We start from the raw sequence: 18,356 nt of genomic DNA on the forward strand, positions 1-18,356 counted from the left end.
TAAAAGATTCTTCTCCATCTCTTTCCATCTGAGATTGCAAGGCAAATTTATAGAAATCTGAAAATTGTTTACATCTTAGTAGTTAAAACTAGGTAAAGTGGCTTAAACCTGTAATCCTAGCTACTTAAAGTGTGGAGGTAAGGGATCAATGTTTAAGGCAAGGATAGTCATAAACATTTACAATACTCCATCTCACTCAATGGCTGGGCGAGGTAGCATGTGCCCATTATCCCAACTACAGGAGAAGCACAATGTCTGGGCACAGTGTTGCACTCCTGTCATCCCAGTGATGGTGGAAGCACACATAGAGGGTCCCCACCCAGGCTAGCTTGGACATAAAGTGAGACCTTACTTGGAAAATAATCAACATCGAAATGGAGTGGTAGCATGGCTCAAGTGGTAGAGTAACTGCATAGCAAGTGGTTGCATGTTTAAAGAAACATTAAATAAGAGAAGAGTCAAGACAGTCAAGATGGCATTTCATATATACCATGTGACTTTAAGCAAGCCTCTAAATTTCTACCTCAATTTCCTATTCTACAAAATAAGGCATTTCCTTCTCTATGAAATAGAACATACCTCACAGAGCTGCTAGAAAAAAATATGTAAATATATTTCAAAATACTTAATAGATCGACTTAGCCAACGTAATTCAGTAAAGGTTAGATATTATCATTTTTATTTCCAGTTCTTAGCTACAAAATAAATCTTTCCTTTTTACATGAAACCAAAACAAAACAAGGAATTACATTCAATACTAAAACTGACATGGAACTGGAAGGCCCCTTTTTAAAGATTTTTGTGTTCATCAAACCAAATTATTAATTTAACAAAGTTCAAAGTTTAAGTTACACAGTTCATATTTGTAATATTTGAACTAAATATGTATCCTAAATACTACTATAATTAAAAGATTAGATTTCATATAAAATCCTGTTATCATGAAAAAATATTCTCCAACTTAAATACATAAGCATCAAAAATTGAATTTCTTTTTATGCTATGTGTTATCTCATCCTAAAGAGAGAGATTATCTTTTCTAAATATGATTGTTTCTATTTCATGCCTACTCATTATTTAAAGCATATCTTAAAGTAATGCACAATGAAATCAAATTACAGGGGAACATTAATCCCATATCTGGGATAAAGTGATATATTTTTATAAATGATTCTACTAATCACTAAAGCTTTATTAATCTCTTTATTTCTTTCAAAATTGTCTCTTTTCTTGACAGGAGCTGTGTAAAATATCGAAAGGCATATTAAATAAATAATTTTTGTTTTCTTTCTTTCCTTCTTTCTTGATAGTCATTCCCAACACAGCACTGCAACCCGTCAGCCTTCAGTGACTCTTCAACGGGCCATCTCCCTCGAAGGGTAAGATACTGTGCTTTCTCTTAAATTATACTATGCAGTATAAAGTCCTGCCCCTCTCTCCCTCCTTTCTCTTCATCTTCCTTCTCCCCCTCCCACTCATCCAGCAATTATCTGTGAAGCTCAAGTTATGTACCAGCCACCAGCTTTAACAAGAAAATTAGGTTTCATCTTACCCTTCAGAGGGCCCATTGTGTAAGGTGAATGAGAGATATATGAACATACACTTGTAGTACAGCATAAACACTATACAAATCAAGAGGAAAGGATACACGATTGATCGAGGATCCAAGAAGTGTGCTTGACAGAGAATAGGCAGGAAAGGGGGAGGAGGTTCTGGTTAGGGCAGTTTCAGAGATAGAGCTCTTAACTTCTTTTGAGATACATCGCTAGACTCAAATATAGCTCTCAAGATGAGAGCTGAATTGTTGGTAGGTATCTGCGGAACATCATAAGTTCATGGATATTCTTTCAAGGCAAGAGAGAAGAAATGAATATTTAGCATAAGACAAGTACAACAATAGCCCTATGACACATATACCTTTGTTGACTCTAAAAGAGGTTTAGAAAATGTTTCCTAAGGATACTTACAAAGTAGGAGACAGCATGGATTTGAAATGAAATCTGACTCCAATAGACAGGTCTAACCCTGTAATATGAATGAAAAGCTTTATTGAGCTGGAGAGCACTGGTTATACAATTTATAAAACACATCCAAGCCTAGAATTGCCTAGGGCAAAAAAATATGATAAACAGTGATTAGTTCTAATATTAGAAACCACTTAATAGGACAGGAGCCAGTAGCTCACATCTATAATCCAAGTTACTCAGGAGGCTGAGATCTGAGGATCTTGGTTCAAAGCCAGCTCAGGTAGAAATATCTGTGTGACTCTCATCTCTAATTAACCACCCCAAAATTCCCTTAGTTGAGCTGTGGTTCAAATGGTAAAGCATTAGCTTTGAGCACAAAAACTCAAGGACAGTGCCCAGGCCCCAATATCAAGTCCCAGGAATGGCACATGCAAAAAATTAAATAAATAAGAAGAAAGAGAGAAATTAAGAGAGAAAGAGAAAATCATTTTGGTCATTAACATGAAAATTTCCTCTCACAGTGCTAAATAATGACATTTCTACTTAAAGCCTTTCTTTTTTTTATTAACAAAATCTTAGGAGCACTTGTAAATAAGCATTTTGTTTTGGTATTCTCCCTTGAGTTCAATGATCTCTGCTGTAAACATAATCTCAAATTCTAATTCTCTAATGAGATGAAGCTGCCAAAGGGAAACACAGTATTGACCAACTTTTACAAAATTAGAGATCCATAGTAGACATTCAATAAGCACAAGTTGAATATACACTTAGTCCACTATTCTTTAAAGAAAAAAGCATAGTATGTAAAGATAATATAAATCAGTCAATCAATCAGCAAATCAATCAGCCAGTTTCTGGGGGTTCAGGAAGCTGAGATTTGAGGATTACAGTCAGAAGCCAGCTGAGCAGGGAAGTCTATGAGACTTTTATCTACAATTAACCACCAAAAAGCCAGAAATGGAGTTTGGCTGAAGTGGTAGAGTGTTAGCCTTGAGCTGCAAAGCTCTGGAACAGCACCCAAGCTCTGAGTTCAAGACTAGCACACACAAAAACAGTATTAAACCCAGATTAATTTGAAGACCTACTTTGAACATTAATTCTAAAACACATTGTTTATTTTAAAGATTTCTAAATACAAAACAAAATCACTGAGGACAAAAGTCTCACTCTTAAAAGGGAAATTTTTAGCAATTTTCTATAAATCCCAGAATATGAAGGTTCATATTATATGTGTCCAGCTGGCTATCAGTCTAAGTGATAATATAGCACATAATTATTGTCACTGAATACACAGTGGGAAAGTTCTTTTTCCTTTACATAGACCAGGTTTAGCAGGTTTCCCATTAAGGTGTTAAACTGCTAAGTGTAGGCAATTGGCTGAAATTGGAAATTCTATTATTTTAAAATTCTTCTTCCTAATGCTTTTATGAAAAGAAACTACGTAGGATATTTTTTAAATGGATGTCGTTTAAAAGGCCATATGGTTATATAATTCTCACCTCCATTTCTATTTACTTGACATAAAATAAATGAAGACAATTCCAATTTCCCATTTATTTGATCCATAGTGACAACCGAACTGTCTAACTGAGCCCTCCACCATAACCACTGCTGTTTAAAACTGATATTGGAATCATCTATAACTATGCTAGACAAAATAAGGTAGAATAATATCCCCACAAACTGGGTGAGCTCTCTGCTTCAGTTTCAACTTGACCAGCACAGCGCTCACCTGAATCTACTCCTCTTCCTCCTGAAACTCCATAAAAGGAAGCTAATGGCCAGGTGCCAGTGGCTCACACCTGCAATCCCAGCTACTCAGGAGGCTGAGATCTGAGGACTGTGGTTCAAAGGCATCCCCAACAAGAAAGTATGTGAGACTCTCAACTTCAATTAACCACCAAAAGCTGGAAGATATGGCTCAGGTGGTAGAGCATCAACCATGAGAGAGGTGGGGGGAAAAAAATCTAAGGAAGAGGGACCAGACCCTGAGTTCAAGCCCCAGTACTGGCACAAAAAAAAAAAAAAGAAGAAGCTAATATAATTTTATAAGTCACTATAGTGACTTATAGTGACAAAGGAAATGGAAAGATATTTCAAGAACAGAATGTCACCCTAGAAAACAGACAAGACATTGAGGGATGAGGCAGAGCACAGAAGTCCCAGGATTAGATCTTTCACGGAATATGGGCACTTTTCACAAGAACAGTTGTTTCCGTGTATCTGTAGGGATTACATTCCAAAACCCCAGTGGAAACCTGAAATTGCAGACAGTTCTGAGCCCAGTAATGGCTGCTTTTCCCATCTTAACTGAACATTTATCATACACAGTGGCCACAGCTTTTACAGCCTAAGATAACAACAGCAAAACCAGCATAATGTGTTTCTTTCTTTACACTGCAAGGATGGAAGATTCGTTCTGGGGTACAGAACCCTTTTCCTGCCAAGGGCCATTGGGATTTTAAAGAATCATTCATGGGCCAGATAAAATAATCAATGCAGGCAGCTGGCAGCTACAGCTAACAAGACATCCCTGAGAAGCATACATGTCCATCCCATTGTGATGATGTGGACTGTATACAGCCTGGGATCAAAGTTCTCCACTCCTGATGGCAACTTAAACATACTTTTTACTTTTCTTATTAAGTTTTGAAGTTTTACCTTTTTTTTTTTTTTTTTTGCCAGTCCTAGAGCTTGAACTCTGGGCCTAGGCACTATCCCTGAGCATCTTTTGCTCAAGGCTAGTGCTCTATCAGTTGAGCCACAGCTCTACTTCTGGCTTTTTGGGTGGCTAATTGGAGATAAGAGTCTCAAGAACTTTCCCCTCTAGGCTAGCTTCGAACCACAATACTCAAATTTCAGCTTCTTGAGTAGCTAGGACTATAGGCATGAGCCACCTGTGCCTGGCTGAAGTTTTACCTTTATAATGAAAGGAAGCACTTTTTGGCTTTTCTTGGGAATATTCAAAAGAGCTAGCATCACTATTGAGTGCTTTGGGGCCGTTATTAATTAAATAAAGACACCAGTGTTGTGACGCTCTTGTTGATCTGATAAACAAGGTAACTTCTAAGTACCTAAGGAACAGTGTGGCTGCACTGGTTAAATGGGATAACAGAGCTAAGTCTCCTATTGCTGCTCAGAATGGTACACAAAAAACAGCGATATGGAGACAGCTGTACTCTGTGTGAATGGCATCTCCTATAGGTGCTGTCCTGCGGCTGTCACCACAGCCAGCATGAAGGGACAGACAACTCAGAGAAGATTAGATCTACCTGGCAGGACCCAAGAAGTTCAGAGACTTCTGAATATCATGACAAAAGATTAGACTGAATACAATTCGGAGAATAAGAATAGGGAGTCCCACTCAGCACATACACACACAACCCTCCATACAGAGTACTTACCTAAAAGGATCTCTAAAGAACTGTGCATATTCTTCTAGAAAACACAGCTGAGTTAAATTGAGTATTGACCTCCGCTGCAGAGCCTTTTACCATGTGCCACTCAGAGGAAAGTTTCCAGTTTTCTCAGTGAATCTGAACCCTTTAAGAAACTTTTCAGCCAGATGCTGGTGGCTCACTACTGTTAGCCTAGCTCCTCAGGAGGCTGAGATTGAGAATCATGGCTTAAAGACAGCACAGCCAGGGAATTCTGTGAGACTCTTCAAATAACCACCAAAAAGCCAGAAGGAGAGGTGTGGCTCAACTGGAGTCAGCCTTGAGTGAAAATGCTGAGGCTCAATGCCTAGGCGTGAGTTCAAGCTCCAGTACTGGCAAAAAAAAAAAAAGGCCTTATGCTTATACACTTTACATGCTTGTGCCTTGCCAGCCAGCTTTTCTACTACTTCATTCTTAAATATAACCAGAGAGCCACCACATGGTCCCAAACACTTTAGCAAAACCTACAGAATGATAGAGACAAAATGAGAACACTCATTTCAATAGGAAAATTACTTAGCTGGGGTGGGGTGGGGGTGAAGGGGAATGATGGACGCTGCAGGGAAGGGAAGGAAAGTGGGAGAATGAGGGAGGGGGAAACAATATTCGACAAGAAATGTACTTACTCCCTTACAAATGTAAGTGTAACTCCTCTGTACCTCACCTTAACAATAATATTAAATTTAAGAACGAAACAGGAAAATTAGGTTAAAGAAACAGGTAAACAAAATAGAATGTAAAGAAACACTCTATATAAGCATTTTCTTATACCACTAGAATCAGAACTGGAACGCTTTACAAAGCCAGGTAAGACTGTGAAGAGAGGTGTCACTAATAAGAATGTGTTTGGAGAAAGGCAGAGGCTTCAAAAGGAAAGAATAGAAGAAAATCATGTGCTAAACATCTGCTAAGATTAAGGAGCATCTTCAGCTACACAACAATCCCTTTTTTGTCCAGTGAAGAGTTTTTTACTTCCTGTTGTCTCAGAGGGTCATTTTAGAGATAGGCTTAGAGGAAGAATTTTCTAGTAAGCAATGTTTTCATAACAGCAACACAGCTGCTGCCCTGGGAGATGCACTTAACAGGAAACTAGATGGCTACCTTCAGAGAAGATGTCAAATGGGCCCTAATCAAATATCTCTGCCAAATCCATTAGTCTCTCTGGACCCAAAAGAGACCCAAAGCATAGTCCTGTCAATAAACAGGTTCGTGGAAAAAGAACTCGCCCATTCAGTTCACTGGGCTGATATGGTATCACTCTTCTAGATTCTTGGAAGGACAGACGCAATTCCACATGAACAGCCATGTGTCACTGTTTGAGTCAAGAGACACCTTCCTTGTGCCCTAGACTTTCGACATTATGAGGGATTAGAAGACAATGAGGGCCCACATCCCTTCCAAGAAACACTCTGAGATCGGGAGCTTGGATGACTTATTTCTTCTCAGAAATCTACTGGATTTCTCAGAATAATACTGACCAAAAAGACTCAGTCTTCATAGTACATGTACCCAGGAATTTGGTTTCAAAATATCCTATCACTGTAGAAAATGGCCTGAGAATCAGAAACCTAGCCCCCAGACTGTCCTGACTTCCTGGGAGATTGCTAGGAGGGCTCAATTACTACAAAAAAGCAGTGAGGCTGAGGAAAGCAATGTCTTCCAACAATTTAACTTCTTTTTTTGTCATGAGGCCTGAACTCTGGGCCTGGGTCTGTCCCTCAGCTCCTCAGCTTAAGGCAAGCGCTCTACCACTTGAGCTACAGCACCACTTCCGACTTTTTCTGCTTATGTGGTGCTCAGGAACCAAACCCAGGGCCTCATGCATGCAAGACAAGCACTCTACCACTGAGCCACCTTCCCAGCCCCAATTTAACATTTTTAAAGATAAGGTCTTGGCTTCTGGAACATCCTTTAGATGTTCCTAAAAATGAAGCCTAAACTTTAAAGGAACCCCTGGGCAGGAAGGTTTATTCAGGTTGTTAGTGGCTGAGGTTGCTAGTCAAAAGCTGGTGACTTTGCCATGGAAATTTCAGTGACTCCGTCCAAACAGGAAGACAAACCGGGTTACAGGGAGAGGAATTTCGTGTATTTTCAGAATGTATAAAACTATGTATAGTTGTCATCGCCTTCTTTGTTTTCCCTCTCTGTCACTGACGATTTGAAGGAAAGTATAAGAAAATTAAGGGCATGAGCAGGTAGCTCATTCTTAGAAATGTTGCAAAGATATCAAACTTATTATTCCTAAAAACATTTTTTCTGCCTATGATTTACAACCCAATAATGACAAACCTGCCCTTAGAGAGAGGGTTAGTCTTACTGCTGCTCCCAGATCACCTTAGGATCCTTGTCTGGGAAGATTCTAGGAGCTTTTACCTTCTCTCCTTCCATCCCTGGGGAAAGGTGAACCTCAGAGTTGAAGCCTCAGCCAATTTATTAGGAATTAGTCAATAACCTTGGAGCCATTGTTTTTTTTTGGCAATTTACCATGGTGCTTTTCCTTCTCAGTTCTCTCATCCTGCCCTGCTGTTTCTCTGATCCTGGTGAGCTGTCACCAAGTATTCTTGAGCCCCATTTCTATTGGCCTTCTACTGCTTTTTCTTCCATTTCCTTCATTCATAAAACGTGTTTCCTTAGGCCTTATAGTCCTTCTTCTGCACACGGGAACATCTGAAAATATAAAAGGTGTCATCACAGCAAACTTTAAAGAATGCCAGAAATGTATTGCTATTGAAAAAAATTGCTGAGGATGCAGATAACAAGGGAATCTTTTAAGGCCCTCCATACAGGAGATCTAATTCTCTCTCAAACAAGGCCTGGATTTCTAACGCCATCTACTGTTGAATTAACCACTGTGTCCGGATAAATAAATCTTTGTGTTTTGTAATAACTAAACACATAACTTTGCTTACAAATTGCCAACTCTCGAGGCCTAAAAGGTCATTTTAATACAATATAGGGCTCAATATGATTTCTGAATTTGAGGGTTTTTTTTAAAGTTACTGTCATAGTCTACTATTCATTTTCACAAAAGAATGCTAATAAAAGTAGAGCCAACTGCTAGGTAATTTCACTCAGCTTGAAACACACTGAGTTTGAGAGGTAGAAGAATGTCATGGGGTCATGGCACTGCCTTCAGGTGTATTCAGCAGGCCTGCAAGGAAACCAGAAAGAGTAGGTCAGAATCCCAGTTACTATGAGCTACTGAGCTGTCTGTTTATTGGTATCCTGCACAAAGGGCTCCTTGGAGCTTCTCAGTTGGAATTTACCTTGGAGCTATGTCCCAGAACCCACTAGGGAATTGAGCTTGAGACATGTTTTGTTTTTGGTTTTGTTTGTTAATCAATTGCTCTTCTCTTCAGTTCATCATTCAACCGTGATATGATTACTTCTTATCACCTTGCACATCTCCCCAGGAAGCGTGTTTATTGTTTAAGAAATTGGTTTAATAAAAGCTTCCAAGTAAATTGTGAATAAACCCTCTCTTCATTAGTATATAATTAAACATGCCCCAAATAGTGTAGTGTAGACTATTTAACTAGCAAATTGAACCTCTTCATCAATAGTCAGAATTATTGATGTGGTCACTCGTGACCTGGACACCAGCAGCACTGAGGATCTAGCTCCCTTATGTGCTTAGTCAGGAGGAACACAAAAAGCAGCCAGTTTGAAGTTTACCAGGCTAGCGAAAGTAAACACAGAAACCATTATTCCAGTTCCCCAAACTGTCAGAAAGATTTATCAGCACTTCCAGCGTCAGCCTCCTCTCTATGTTGGAAACATACCCCTCTTTGGATCCTGTCCCTTATCATAGTCTTTTTCTAGTATTAAGGCTGCCCTCACTGACTTATTTTTGTTTATGATGCTGACAATCAATACATTCAGTTAGGAATAGAATACTGCCAATCAATATATTCAGATCGGAAAAGAATACTGAACAAAGCAAATACTGGCTGTGCCCTCAGTGTAGGAGGGAGAAGGAGGCCTTCATAAAACAATCACACAAACAAATGTAAATCCATGAACGCACCAAGCTCAAGGGCCTATGATGCTCTACGTGCCTCTATAAAGGATCTAACTTCATGAGGAGACTTCAGCGTCTCTTATCTGAATGGTTATTTAGGCATTCACTGGCAAAGAAAAGCAGACCGTCATTAACTGCTGCAAAGCAATGATTATGAATCTGTCTGAGCATATGACTGAACTGAGCATTGACTAAAACAACATGAATCCAGGAGCTCTTTCCATAATAAGGAGGCTGACTCATGGTTGGCACTCTGGCTATTCTGGCTCCTCTCTGGTTTCCTTCTGATGGAAACTTCCATTTGTTTTGCAGAATTGTATAGCCTCTGCAAAAAAGAGGTTATTTTTTTTCTAAGTCCCACCTTTAATCAATTCTGTGGTTCCACTGGCTGTTGGTTTGATACATTTTGGCTGCTCATGAATCCAAACTTTGAGATCCTTCTTTGCCCTCTGCTACTTCCTGCTGACTTCCTGCTTCTTCCTGCTGACTTCCTGCTTCTTCCTGCTTTCTCCCTGCTACTTACTTCTTGCTACTTCCTCTGCTTACTTCCTGCCCTTCTTTACCAACTTCTTTCCTTCTTTCTCTCCTGTTTTTGTTCACTATCCCCTCCCTCCTCTTGATAACCTTTTTTCATCTTTCCTTTTACTTTTATTCTTTGTTATTTTTTTTTCTTTTTCTTCTGTCTCTTCTTTTCCTGCTCATCCAGAAGGCATTAGGCTTGTGTCTGTACTGACCATTACAATTTACAAAGGTGTCTCATGGAGATCATTCTAATTGATACCAATAACAGCATGGCAAAGGGCCAGAGAAGAATTGTCTATCCTGATTACAGATGGGATGAAGAGCAAGTGGCTTCCCCCGAGGTCACAAGTCTGACTGTAACCTAGCCCTGAACTGCTCCCACAGAACAGAAATGTCATAGATACCCCAACTACATATTTTAGTCTGACTGAAAAAAAGCCCTTCCCCATCCTGTTTTTAATCCTTCATGAAAACAAATCTAGACAAAAGTCATGTAAGAGGATCTTTCTGGTTGCTCCTCCATCACATGAGTAGAAACAACCTCAGTTTCATCTAATTTGTATTTACTGAACATTGCTTTTGACCTTGGATATAACCACATATATAGAATAGTCTGGATTGTGTTTTTACCTTGCTTGACTGTGACCTGAGCATAGGCATGGCTGGGGAGAACAGGGAATGAAGAGTCTTTATTGCTTTGGCTATCAGTTGTCAGCCTTCATTAGATTACTCATCTTGAGACATCCATCTTTATACATCCAAACTAAATTTGGTGTTCTTCTCTGCATATATCATGAATTCTTCAGAGACTCTGAAATTCCATTAGGATTTCTGTTTACTTCCTTCTCCTCGCCAATTATAAGAGAGTTTAAAGAAAGAGCACGTCCATATTCCATGCCACCGGCCAGATGCCTCTCTACTGCCAGAAAAGAAGCCAGAGACCTCTATCCTTTATTTAATTTCTCTGTTGATTTTCAGTCCTGGCAAATGTTTATACCACTGAAATATGCTTCTAGGATATCAGTCAGTAAATTTTATGGATTGATAGATCACATTCAGTAAAAGCTCCTGCTTCTTACACTGAGAATCACACTAGGCAATAATTGTGTATCAGACAAGATCACTCATCTATCTATCCAATCAGTCAATGATTTTGTTGATTAGCCTTGTGTTTGTTCATTCAATTTAGCAGTTATTGAATGTGTAATATATGTAAAACATTCTGGTGAGGTGTTTGAGACAATCAAGAAGAAAAAAAAGCCTAATTCCTGTTCTTGAGGGGCTCAAAGTCTAGTGCAGGTGACAGAATGTCGAATAATGTATTGATGTACTGTGATTTTGTCTATGCAAGTTCAAAGTAAAGAACAAGCAGATGACTTAGGAGACACTAATAGCACTGTTTAAATATAATCCCAGTGATTGTTTTTAATCAAGTAACTACTGATGCTGAGGAGTTACAGAGCTCTCTTCAAACAAGGAAGTTCCATGCTCACATGAGCTGGTGTGAAGAATTGGACATTTTTAATTCTAAGTATAGAGTTCAAGAAATATTTTGGCAGGCTAAGTGTACTGATTTATAAATGGTGCCATATCATTTTGTGTAGATTTAGATTATATAGATGACATAAATACAGATGATATTGATATCAAGATATAGATACAGACTAACCCCCAGGTATTTATCTGACAGCAAATGATTTGGACCCCCAAACACAACAAAAGCTATATCAACAGTATTTGCATTTGACATAGAAGAAAAGCACTTCTATCAAAGGTTTCACAAGTGCATGTGGGTTATGCAGAAAAGAACATCACTATCATAAGCTGGTTTTGAATGTCAGCAAAACATATGTCACTGTGGAGGCCTGATTTGTAATGCAGTCCTACTTTTAATTTATTTGGGGACCATCCCCTGTTTGGGAAAGAGGATTAACATGCCAAATAGTACTGCTGAGTAGTTTATACAATGACATCTAACCATCTAGTTTCCAGTCAGAGATAGACTTGTGAATTTCCAAGGCCACAATTCACACCAGAATTCAGAACTCTTGATTTCTTCCCAGGGCCTTTTCTTTCCAATAGAGAATGAAAGTAAGCATTTCTCTAGTTGTTCTTTTTTTTCTTTTTGATTGTTCATAGCTTATCTAATCTTATCTACCAGATAAGATTCACATAAGGTAAACTGGCCTTTCAAGAAATATATGACCAGGGCAGGTATGATGCTACATGCCTGCAATCCCAGCTACTCACAAGTCAGAAATAAAAGACCATCAAAGCTCAAGGCCAAGAAGGGCAAAAGTTACCAAACCCTGTCTCAAAACCAAACTGAGCATGCTAGTGCAAACCTGTAATCCTTGCTACTCAGGAGGTAGATATAGAAAATCACAATCCAAAGGCAGCCCAGTCAAAAGCAGGAAACTGTACCTGAAAAACAAAAATTAAAAAAAGAAGTTGGAGTATAGTTCCAGTGGTAGAGCATTTTCCAAGTGAGCACAAGGCCCTGAGTCCAATTCCCAACACTGCCAAAGAAAAGGCAAAGAGAGAGGGATGGATTGAAGGAGAGAGGGAGGAGAAAAGGGAGGGAGGAACAAAATCACATTCTTAAGAAGGAGAAGGTCTCTTAGATCTTTTTTTTGGTGTTTTTTTTTTTTAAATTATGGCTTATTTTGCCTGGAGAAGGGATGATAGTGTCAAAACAAGGGATTGTAAAGGTAACATGGTAGAGAGAGTTTTTAAATTCTAGAAAGCACTCCACCAGTGTGTGACCTGCAATATATCTATAAAGCCAGCACTTGTGTGACAGCAATGGTTCCTTCCATGTCACCTTCAGCAGCATGTAGGGATTGAGAAGAGCCTTAAGTTGACCTTATAAATGTAAGAACTCACACTTACGAAACTGGGATCTTTTTGGTACCCCGTCTCCATTCCTGCCAGACTAGATGTCCCCATCCTTGAACTAACCTTCCTTTGATTCTGGTTTCCAGTGCTGCCATCTTCCTTTTTTATCAAAACTAGTTCTCAGAATCAGCTCATTGGTGCTGAGCTGTTGATATCTTTCAGATCATCATTCCAGACTCATGTATGTAGCCTGTGCTTTGGGCCATATTTTTTCTGTATTAAAAATACAGAAGTAGAGAAATGGGAACTTATATTTGTTAAACCCTTCTGTTTAATAAACTTTCTTTTTCAGAGCAATCTGGGGTTGACAGGAAAAATGAGCAGGAAGTACAATTCTCATATAAAACCTTTGCCCACATGTTCATGGTCTCAGTTATTCCCATCATTCCCCACTAAAGTGGTGTGTTTGTTAAAATGTATAGCTATCAGTCAGAGTCCAAAATTAACAGTAGTGCTTACTTCCAGTGTTGTGCTTTTTGTAGATTTACACAGGTGTATGAAGTACAGCAACATTCTCTACCTACAGGTTTAGCATCCATAGATCCAGCAAGGCCCAGATTAAAAAGAGAGTTTTTACTGACTAGATCTGTACCAACTTTATTTTCTTGTCATTATTTCCTTTTTTATTATTATCATGAAAATACCATACAGAGGAGTTACAATTACATGGGCAAGATAATGAGTGCATTTCTTTTTTTTTTTTAATTGTGAAAATACTGTACAGAGGGGTTACAATTACATGGGCAAGATAATGAGTACAATTTTTTATCAAGCATTGTAGCCTCCTCCTTTGTTTCCCCTTCCCATCCCTTCCCATCCTCCCCTCGCCCCCCCCCACCCAATCCTACCTGCTATCCCCCCCACCCCCCGCACCAAAGTTGTAAAGTTCATTTTTCAACATAACGACTTGTACATCTCATTGTTGCAATGGGTCCACCTGTATCCCTATTTAAACGATTTCTTATCAAGCATTTTGCCTCCTCCTTTGTTTCCCCCTTCCTATCCCTTCCCATCATCCCCCCCCCCAAAGTTGTAAAGTTCATTTTTCAACATAACATCTTGTCATTATTTCCTAAGCAAACAGTGTAAGAACTATTTACCTTATATTGGATTGTACAAATCATCTCGAGATGATTTGGAGTATAGAGGACTTACAGAGGTCAAATGCAAATATGAATACTTTTCTATGAAAAATTAGAGTACCCGTGGATTTGGGTGATCCATGAAGGTTCCTGGAACAAGTACTCCAAGGAGATCAGGGAATAACAGCTCTTTCATCACCCTAAAAGTCTTCTGTACTCTGCCTCTCCAGCCTTTCCTCTTCATCAACCTTGAGAACTCCTGGTCATTTTTACTGTGACTTTTGGTAGCTCCTCTGTGTTTAGTGCTGAATAACATTCCATTGTCTGGTTGTTCTCTCATTCATTCATTTACCTGCCATAGAACATGTTAGTGGTTGACAGGTTTGGGTCATTATGAACTGAATTCTTGTAACCACCCAGGCAAAGGGGTTCTTGATGTTGTTGTTTGAAACCATTTGGGTTAGACCTAGGGGATATATTCTAGAATATATTTAGCTACGTCAGAAATCAGCAAACTCTTGTCCCAATTGGCAGTCCCAGTAGCAGTGCGAATAATTGTTACTTCAACTCCTTGCCTGTATTTAATGTTGTCAGTGCACTGAATTTTGGGGATTCTAACAGCTGTACAGCAGTATTTCACTTAATTCGGAGATGACATAGGAAGTTTAGCATCTTTCCATATGCTTGTCATCTGTATTCTTTTTCCCTGAACTGTCTAGTCAAGTCCTTTACCCATTCTTAGTGGAGTTGCGTTCTTTTGTTTTATATTTACATTGAAATGATAACATAAAATCATAAAAGTATATAGGTCCTCGTGTAAAGTTATTTTGCTTTTGTTTTGTTTTGTTGTTTTGTGCTGGTACTAAGTCTGAACTCAGGACTGTACTATTGCTTTTTTATGTTACCTAAGGCTAGTCCTCTATCATTTGAGCCACACCTCTACTTCTGGCTTCTTGCTGGTTAATTGGAGTAAAAAGTCTAGAGGACTTGCCTGTCAGGGCTGGCTCAGTGTCCAGAGTCAAAGTTTTGACACTTGTATACATCATATAATGTTTAAGTCAAAGTAACCTTACTTCATTGTTGGTGGGAATGTAAACTTGTTCAACCACTTTGGAAAGCAGTATGGAGGTTCCTCAAAAGACTCCACATAGAGCTCCCCAATGACCCAGCAATCCCACTTTTGGGCATTTACCCAAATGATCACAAACAAGGCCACACTAAAGCTACCTGCACAACTATGTTTATTGCAGCATTATTTACCATAGCTAAGACATGGAACCAACCCAGATGCCCCTCAGTAGATGAATGGATCAAGAAGATGTGGTATATATACACAATGGAATTCTATGCCTCCATCAGAAAGAATGACATTGCCCCATTTGTTAGGAAATGGAAAGGCTTGGAAAAAATTATATTAAGTGAAGTAAGCCAGGCCCAAAGAAACATAGGTCCCATGGTTTCCCTTATTTGCAATATCTAGTATAGGTATGAGTCAAGCGGAAAAAGTCAGATAATGTGATGTTAGGAAAATGAACCCTTTAATATGTATTTTAATGTTTTTGTTTCTTTCATGCATGTATTTCTAACGCATTTATAAGATTATTTCTTTGTTGCTTTGCATGTCCCTCCCCCACAGTGTAACCCCCGCTTTCACTATATTTGATGTTAGTATAACATGTGGAGGAGATGGGGACAAACAAGTCGTTTAAGGATTCAGGTGGACCTGTTGCAACAATGAGAAGTACAAAATGTCATGTCAAAACCAGCTTTACAATGTCGGTGGGGGGGGGGGGGGGGGTATGATTGGGTGGGAGGGAGGGGGGAGGCTGGGAAGGGAGGTGAAGGGTAAACAAAGGAGGAGGCTGCAATGCTTGGTAAGAAATGTATGCATTATCCTGCCCATGTAATTGTAACCCCTCTGTACAGTATGTTCTCAAATAAAATTTAAAAAAATTTAAAAAAAAAAAATGTTTAAGTCAAAGTAAAGGTACACCTTTGGCATTTTTATGGTAAAAAATTTTCAAATCTTTTGTTACCTCTTTGAAATGGACAGTATATAATTGCTATCTACAGTGACCCTATTATGCAGTAGCACACCAGAACTTTTTACTTTTTTACTCTTGTCTAACTGTAACTTAGTGCTCATTTCCCCATCCCTTCCCTGTCCCAGCCAACACAACTTCTGGAACAACTAATCTCTCAACTTTCATGAATTCAACCTTTTAAATGCCTCATATGAGTGAGGCATTCATACTATGCATGTATTTCTGTACATGGATTGCATTTTGTACTGAGGTCTGTGATATATGTTAATTTTTGTGAAGGATCCCTCATTGTTAGTGAGTGTCCAGTTGTTTGAGCATCACTTATTGAAAAGATGATCTTTTAGCCATATTCATAAAATATAATAGTTAAGTATAAATTATAAATTTAAATTAATACCAATTTTAAAATCAGTTATGAATATTCATAAAAATACCTTGTAGGATTTTGGTTGATATTGTGTTGAGCTTTAGAGAAGGGGAATGAATTAATGGTATTTAATTTTTTTATTATTGTGAAAATACCATACAGAGGGGTTATAATTACATGGGCAAGGTAGTGAGTACATTTCTTATCAAGCATTGTTGCCTCCTCCTTTGTTTCCCCTTCCCATCCCTTCTCCTCTCCACTCCCCCACCCTCATATCCTCCTACCACCACTACCCCCCATCCTCCACCCCACCAAAGATGTAAAGTTCGTTTTACCACATAATGTCTTGTACATCTTATTGTTACAATGGGCCCACTGGTAACCCTATTTACACAGTTTGTTTTTCCCCTTCCCCCCAACAAATTATACCAACATCAAATACACTGAAAGCAGGGGTTATACCTTGGGGGAAGAACATACAAAACAACAAAGAAAACATCTTATAAATATGTTGGAAACAATCACAAGAAAGAAAAAAAACATTTGAATACTTATCTTGGGGTTCATTGTGCCTAACATCAACTTGTCTGAGAGTTTCTGTTTATCTCAGACATATACTAGTTATTGCAAATAAGGGAAACCATGGGACCTATATTTCTTTGGGCCTGGCTTACTTCGCTTAATATAATTTTTTCCAAGTCTTTCCATTTCCTAACAAATGGGGCAATGTCATTCTTTCTGATGGAGGCATAGAATTCCATTGTGCATATATACCACATTTTCTTGATCCATTCCTCTACTGAGAGGCATCTGGGTTGGTTCATATCTTAGCTATGGTAAATAATGCTGCAATAAACATAGTTGTGCTGGTAGCTTTAGTATGGTCTTGGTTGTGATCATTTAAGTAAATGCCCAAAAGTGAGATTGCTGGCTCATAGGGGAGCTCTATGTGGAGTCTTTTGAGGAACCTCCATACTGCTTTCCAAAGTGGTTGAACAAGTTTACACTCCCACCAACAATGCAATAGGGTTCACTTTTGGCCACATCCCCTCCAGCATCTGTTGTTATTAGAGTTCTTGATTCTACCCATTCTAACTGGGGTGGGGTGGTATCTCAATGTTGTTTTGATTTGCATTTCTTTTATAGCTGGAGAGGTTGAGCATTTCTTCATGTGTCTATTGGCCATCCTTCTTTCCTCTTCAGAGAAGTTTCTCTTTAAGTCTTTAGCCCACTTACTTATTGGGCAGTTGTTTCTTTGAGGATTTGTTGTAGGGGAGTTTAATTTTTTGAGTTCCAGGTATATTTTAGATATGAGACCCTTGTCTGTTGTATGGCTAGTGAAGATCTTCTCCCATCCATGGGCTTTCTATTGATCTTGCTATCTATGTCCTTTGCCATGCAGAAGCTCTGCAATTTCAGACAATTCCATTTGTCCAAACTTTCTTTGATTTGTGTTTCTGGGTCTCTATTAAGAAAATTTCAGCCTGGGCCAAGGAGACCTAGGGTTTCTCCTATTCCATCCTGTAATGTTTTCAGAGTGTCTGCTTTGACTCCGAGGTCTTTGATCCATTTGGAGTTGATTCTGGTGCAGCGTGATATATAAGGATCTAGCTTTAGTTTTCTACAAGTGATTAACCAATTTTGCCAGCACCATTTACTGAGGAGGCTGTCTTTCTTCCATTCTTTTAGTTCCCTTATCGAAGATTAGATAGCTATAGGCTTGTAGGTTCATTTCTGGGTTTTCAATTCTATTCCATTGGTTCTGAGGTCTGTTCTTATGCCAGTACCAAGCTGTTTTGATTACTATGGCTTTGTAGTAGAGTTTGAAATTTGGTATTGATATTCCTCCAGCAGTGTTCTTTCTGTTAAGGATTGTTTTTGCTACTCAGGGTCTTTTATTGTTCCATATGAATTTTTGGATTGCCTCTTCTATTTCCTTGAAGAATGAGATTGGAATATTGATAGGCATCGCATTGAATTTATAGATAGCCTTGGGAAGTATTGCCATTTTCATGAT

The 18,356-nt window shown here is 38.8% G+C and overlaps 1 protein-coding gene across 11 annotated transcripts in view; it reads left to right on the forward strand.

Annotated features, from left to right (window-relative positions):
• Dlg2 (discs large MAGUK scaffold protein 2) overlaps nt 1–18,356 on the forward strand; it is a 2,085,086-nt gene that overhangs the window by 1,671,321 nt on the left and 395,409 nt on the right. For all 11 annotated transcript variants that reach the window (XM_042686455.1, XM_042686483.1, XM_042686517.1 and 8 more), the window contains one exon: nt 1,311–1,379. In XM_042686455.1, coding sequence (XP_042542389.1) covers nt 1,311–1,379 — 69 coding nt within the window. The remainder of the gene's footprint in view (nt 1–1,310; nt 1,380–18,356) is intronic.

Source organism: Dipodomys spectabilis, unplaced genomic scaffold (assembly GCF_019054845.1).
Source record: "Dipodomys spectabilis isolate Male_0828 unplaced genomic scaffold, ASM1905484v1 ptg000003l, whole genome shotgun sequence".
NCBI classification, from domain to species: Eukaryota; Metazoa; Chordata; class Mammalia; order Rodentia; family Heteromyidae; genus Dipodomys; species Dipodomys spectabilis.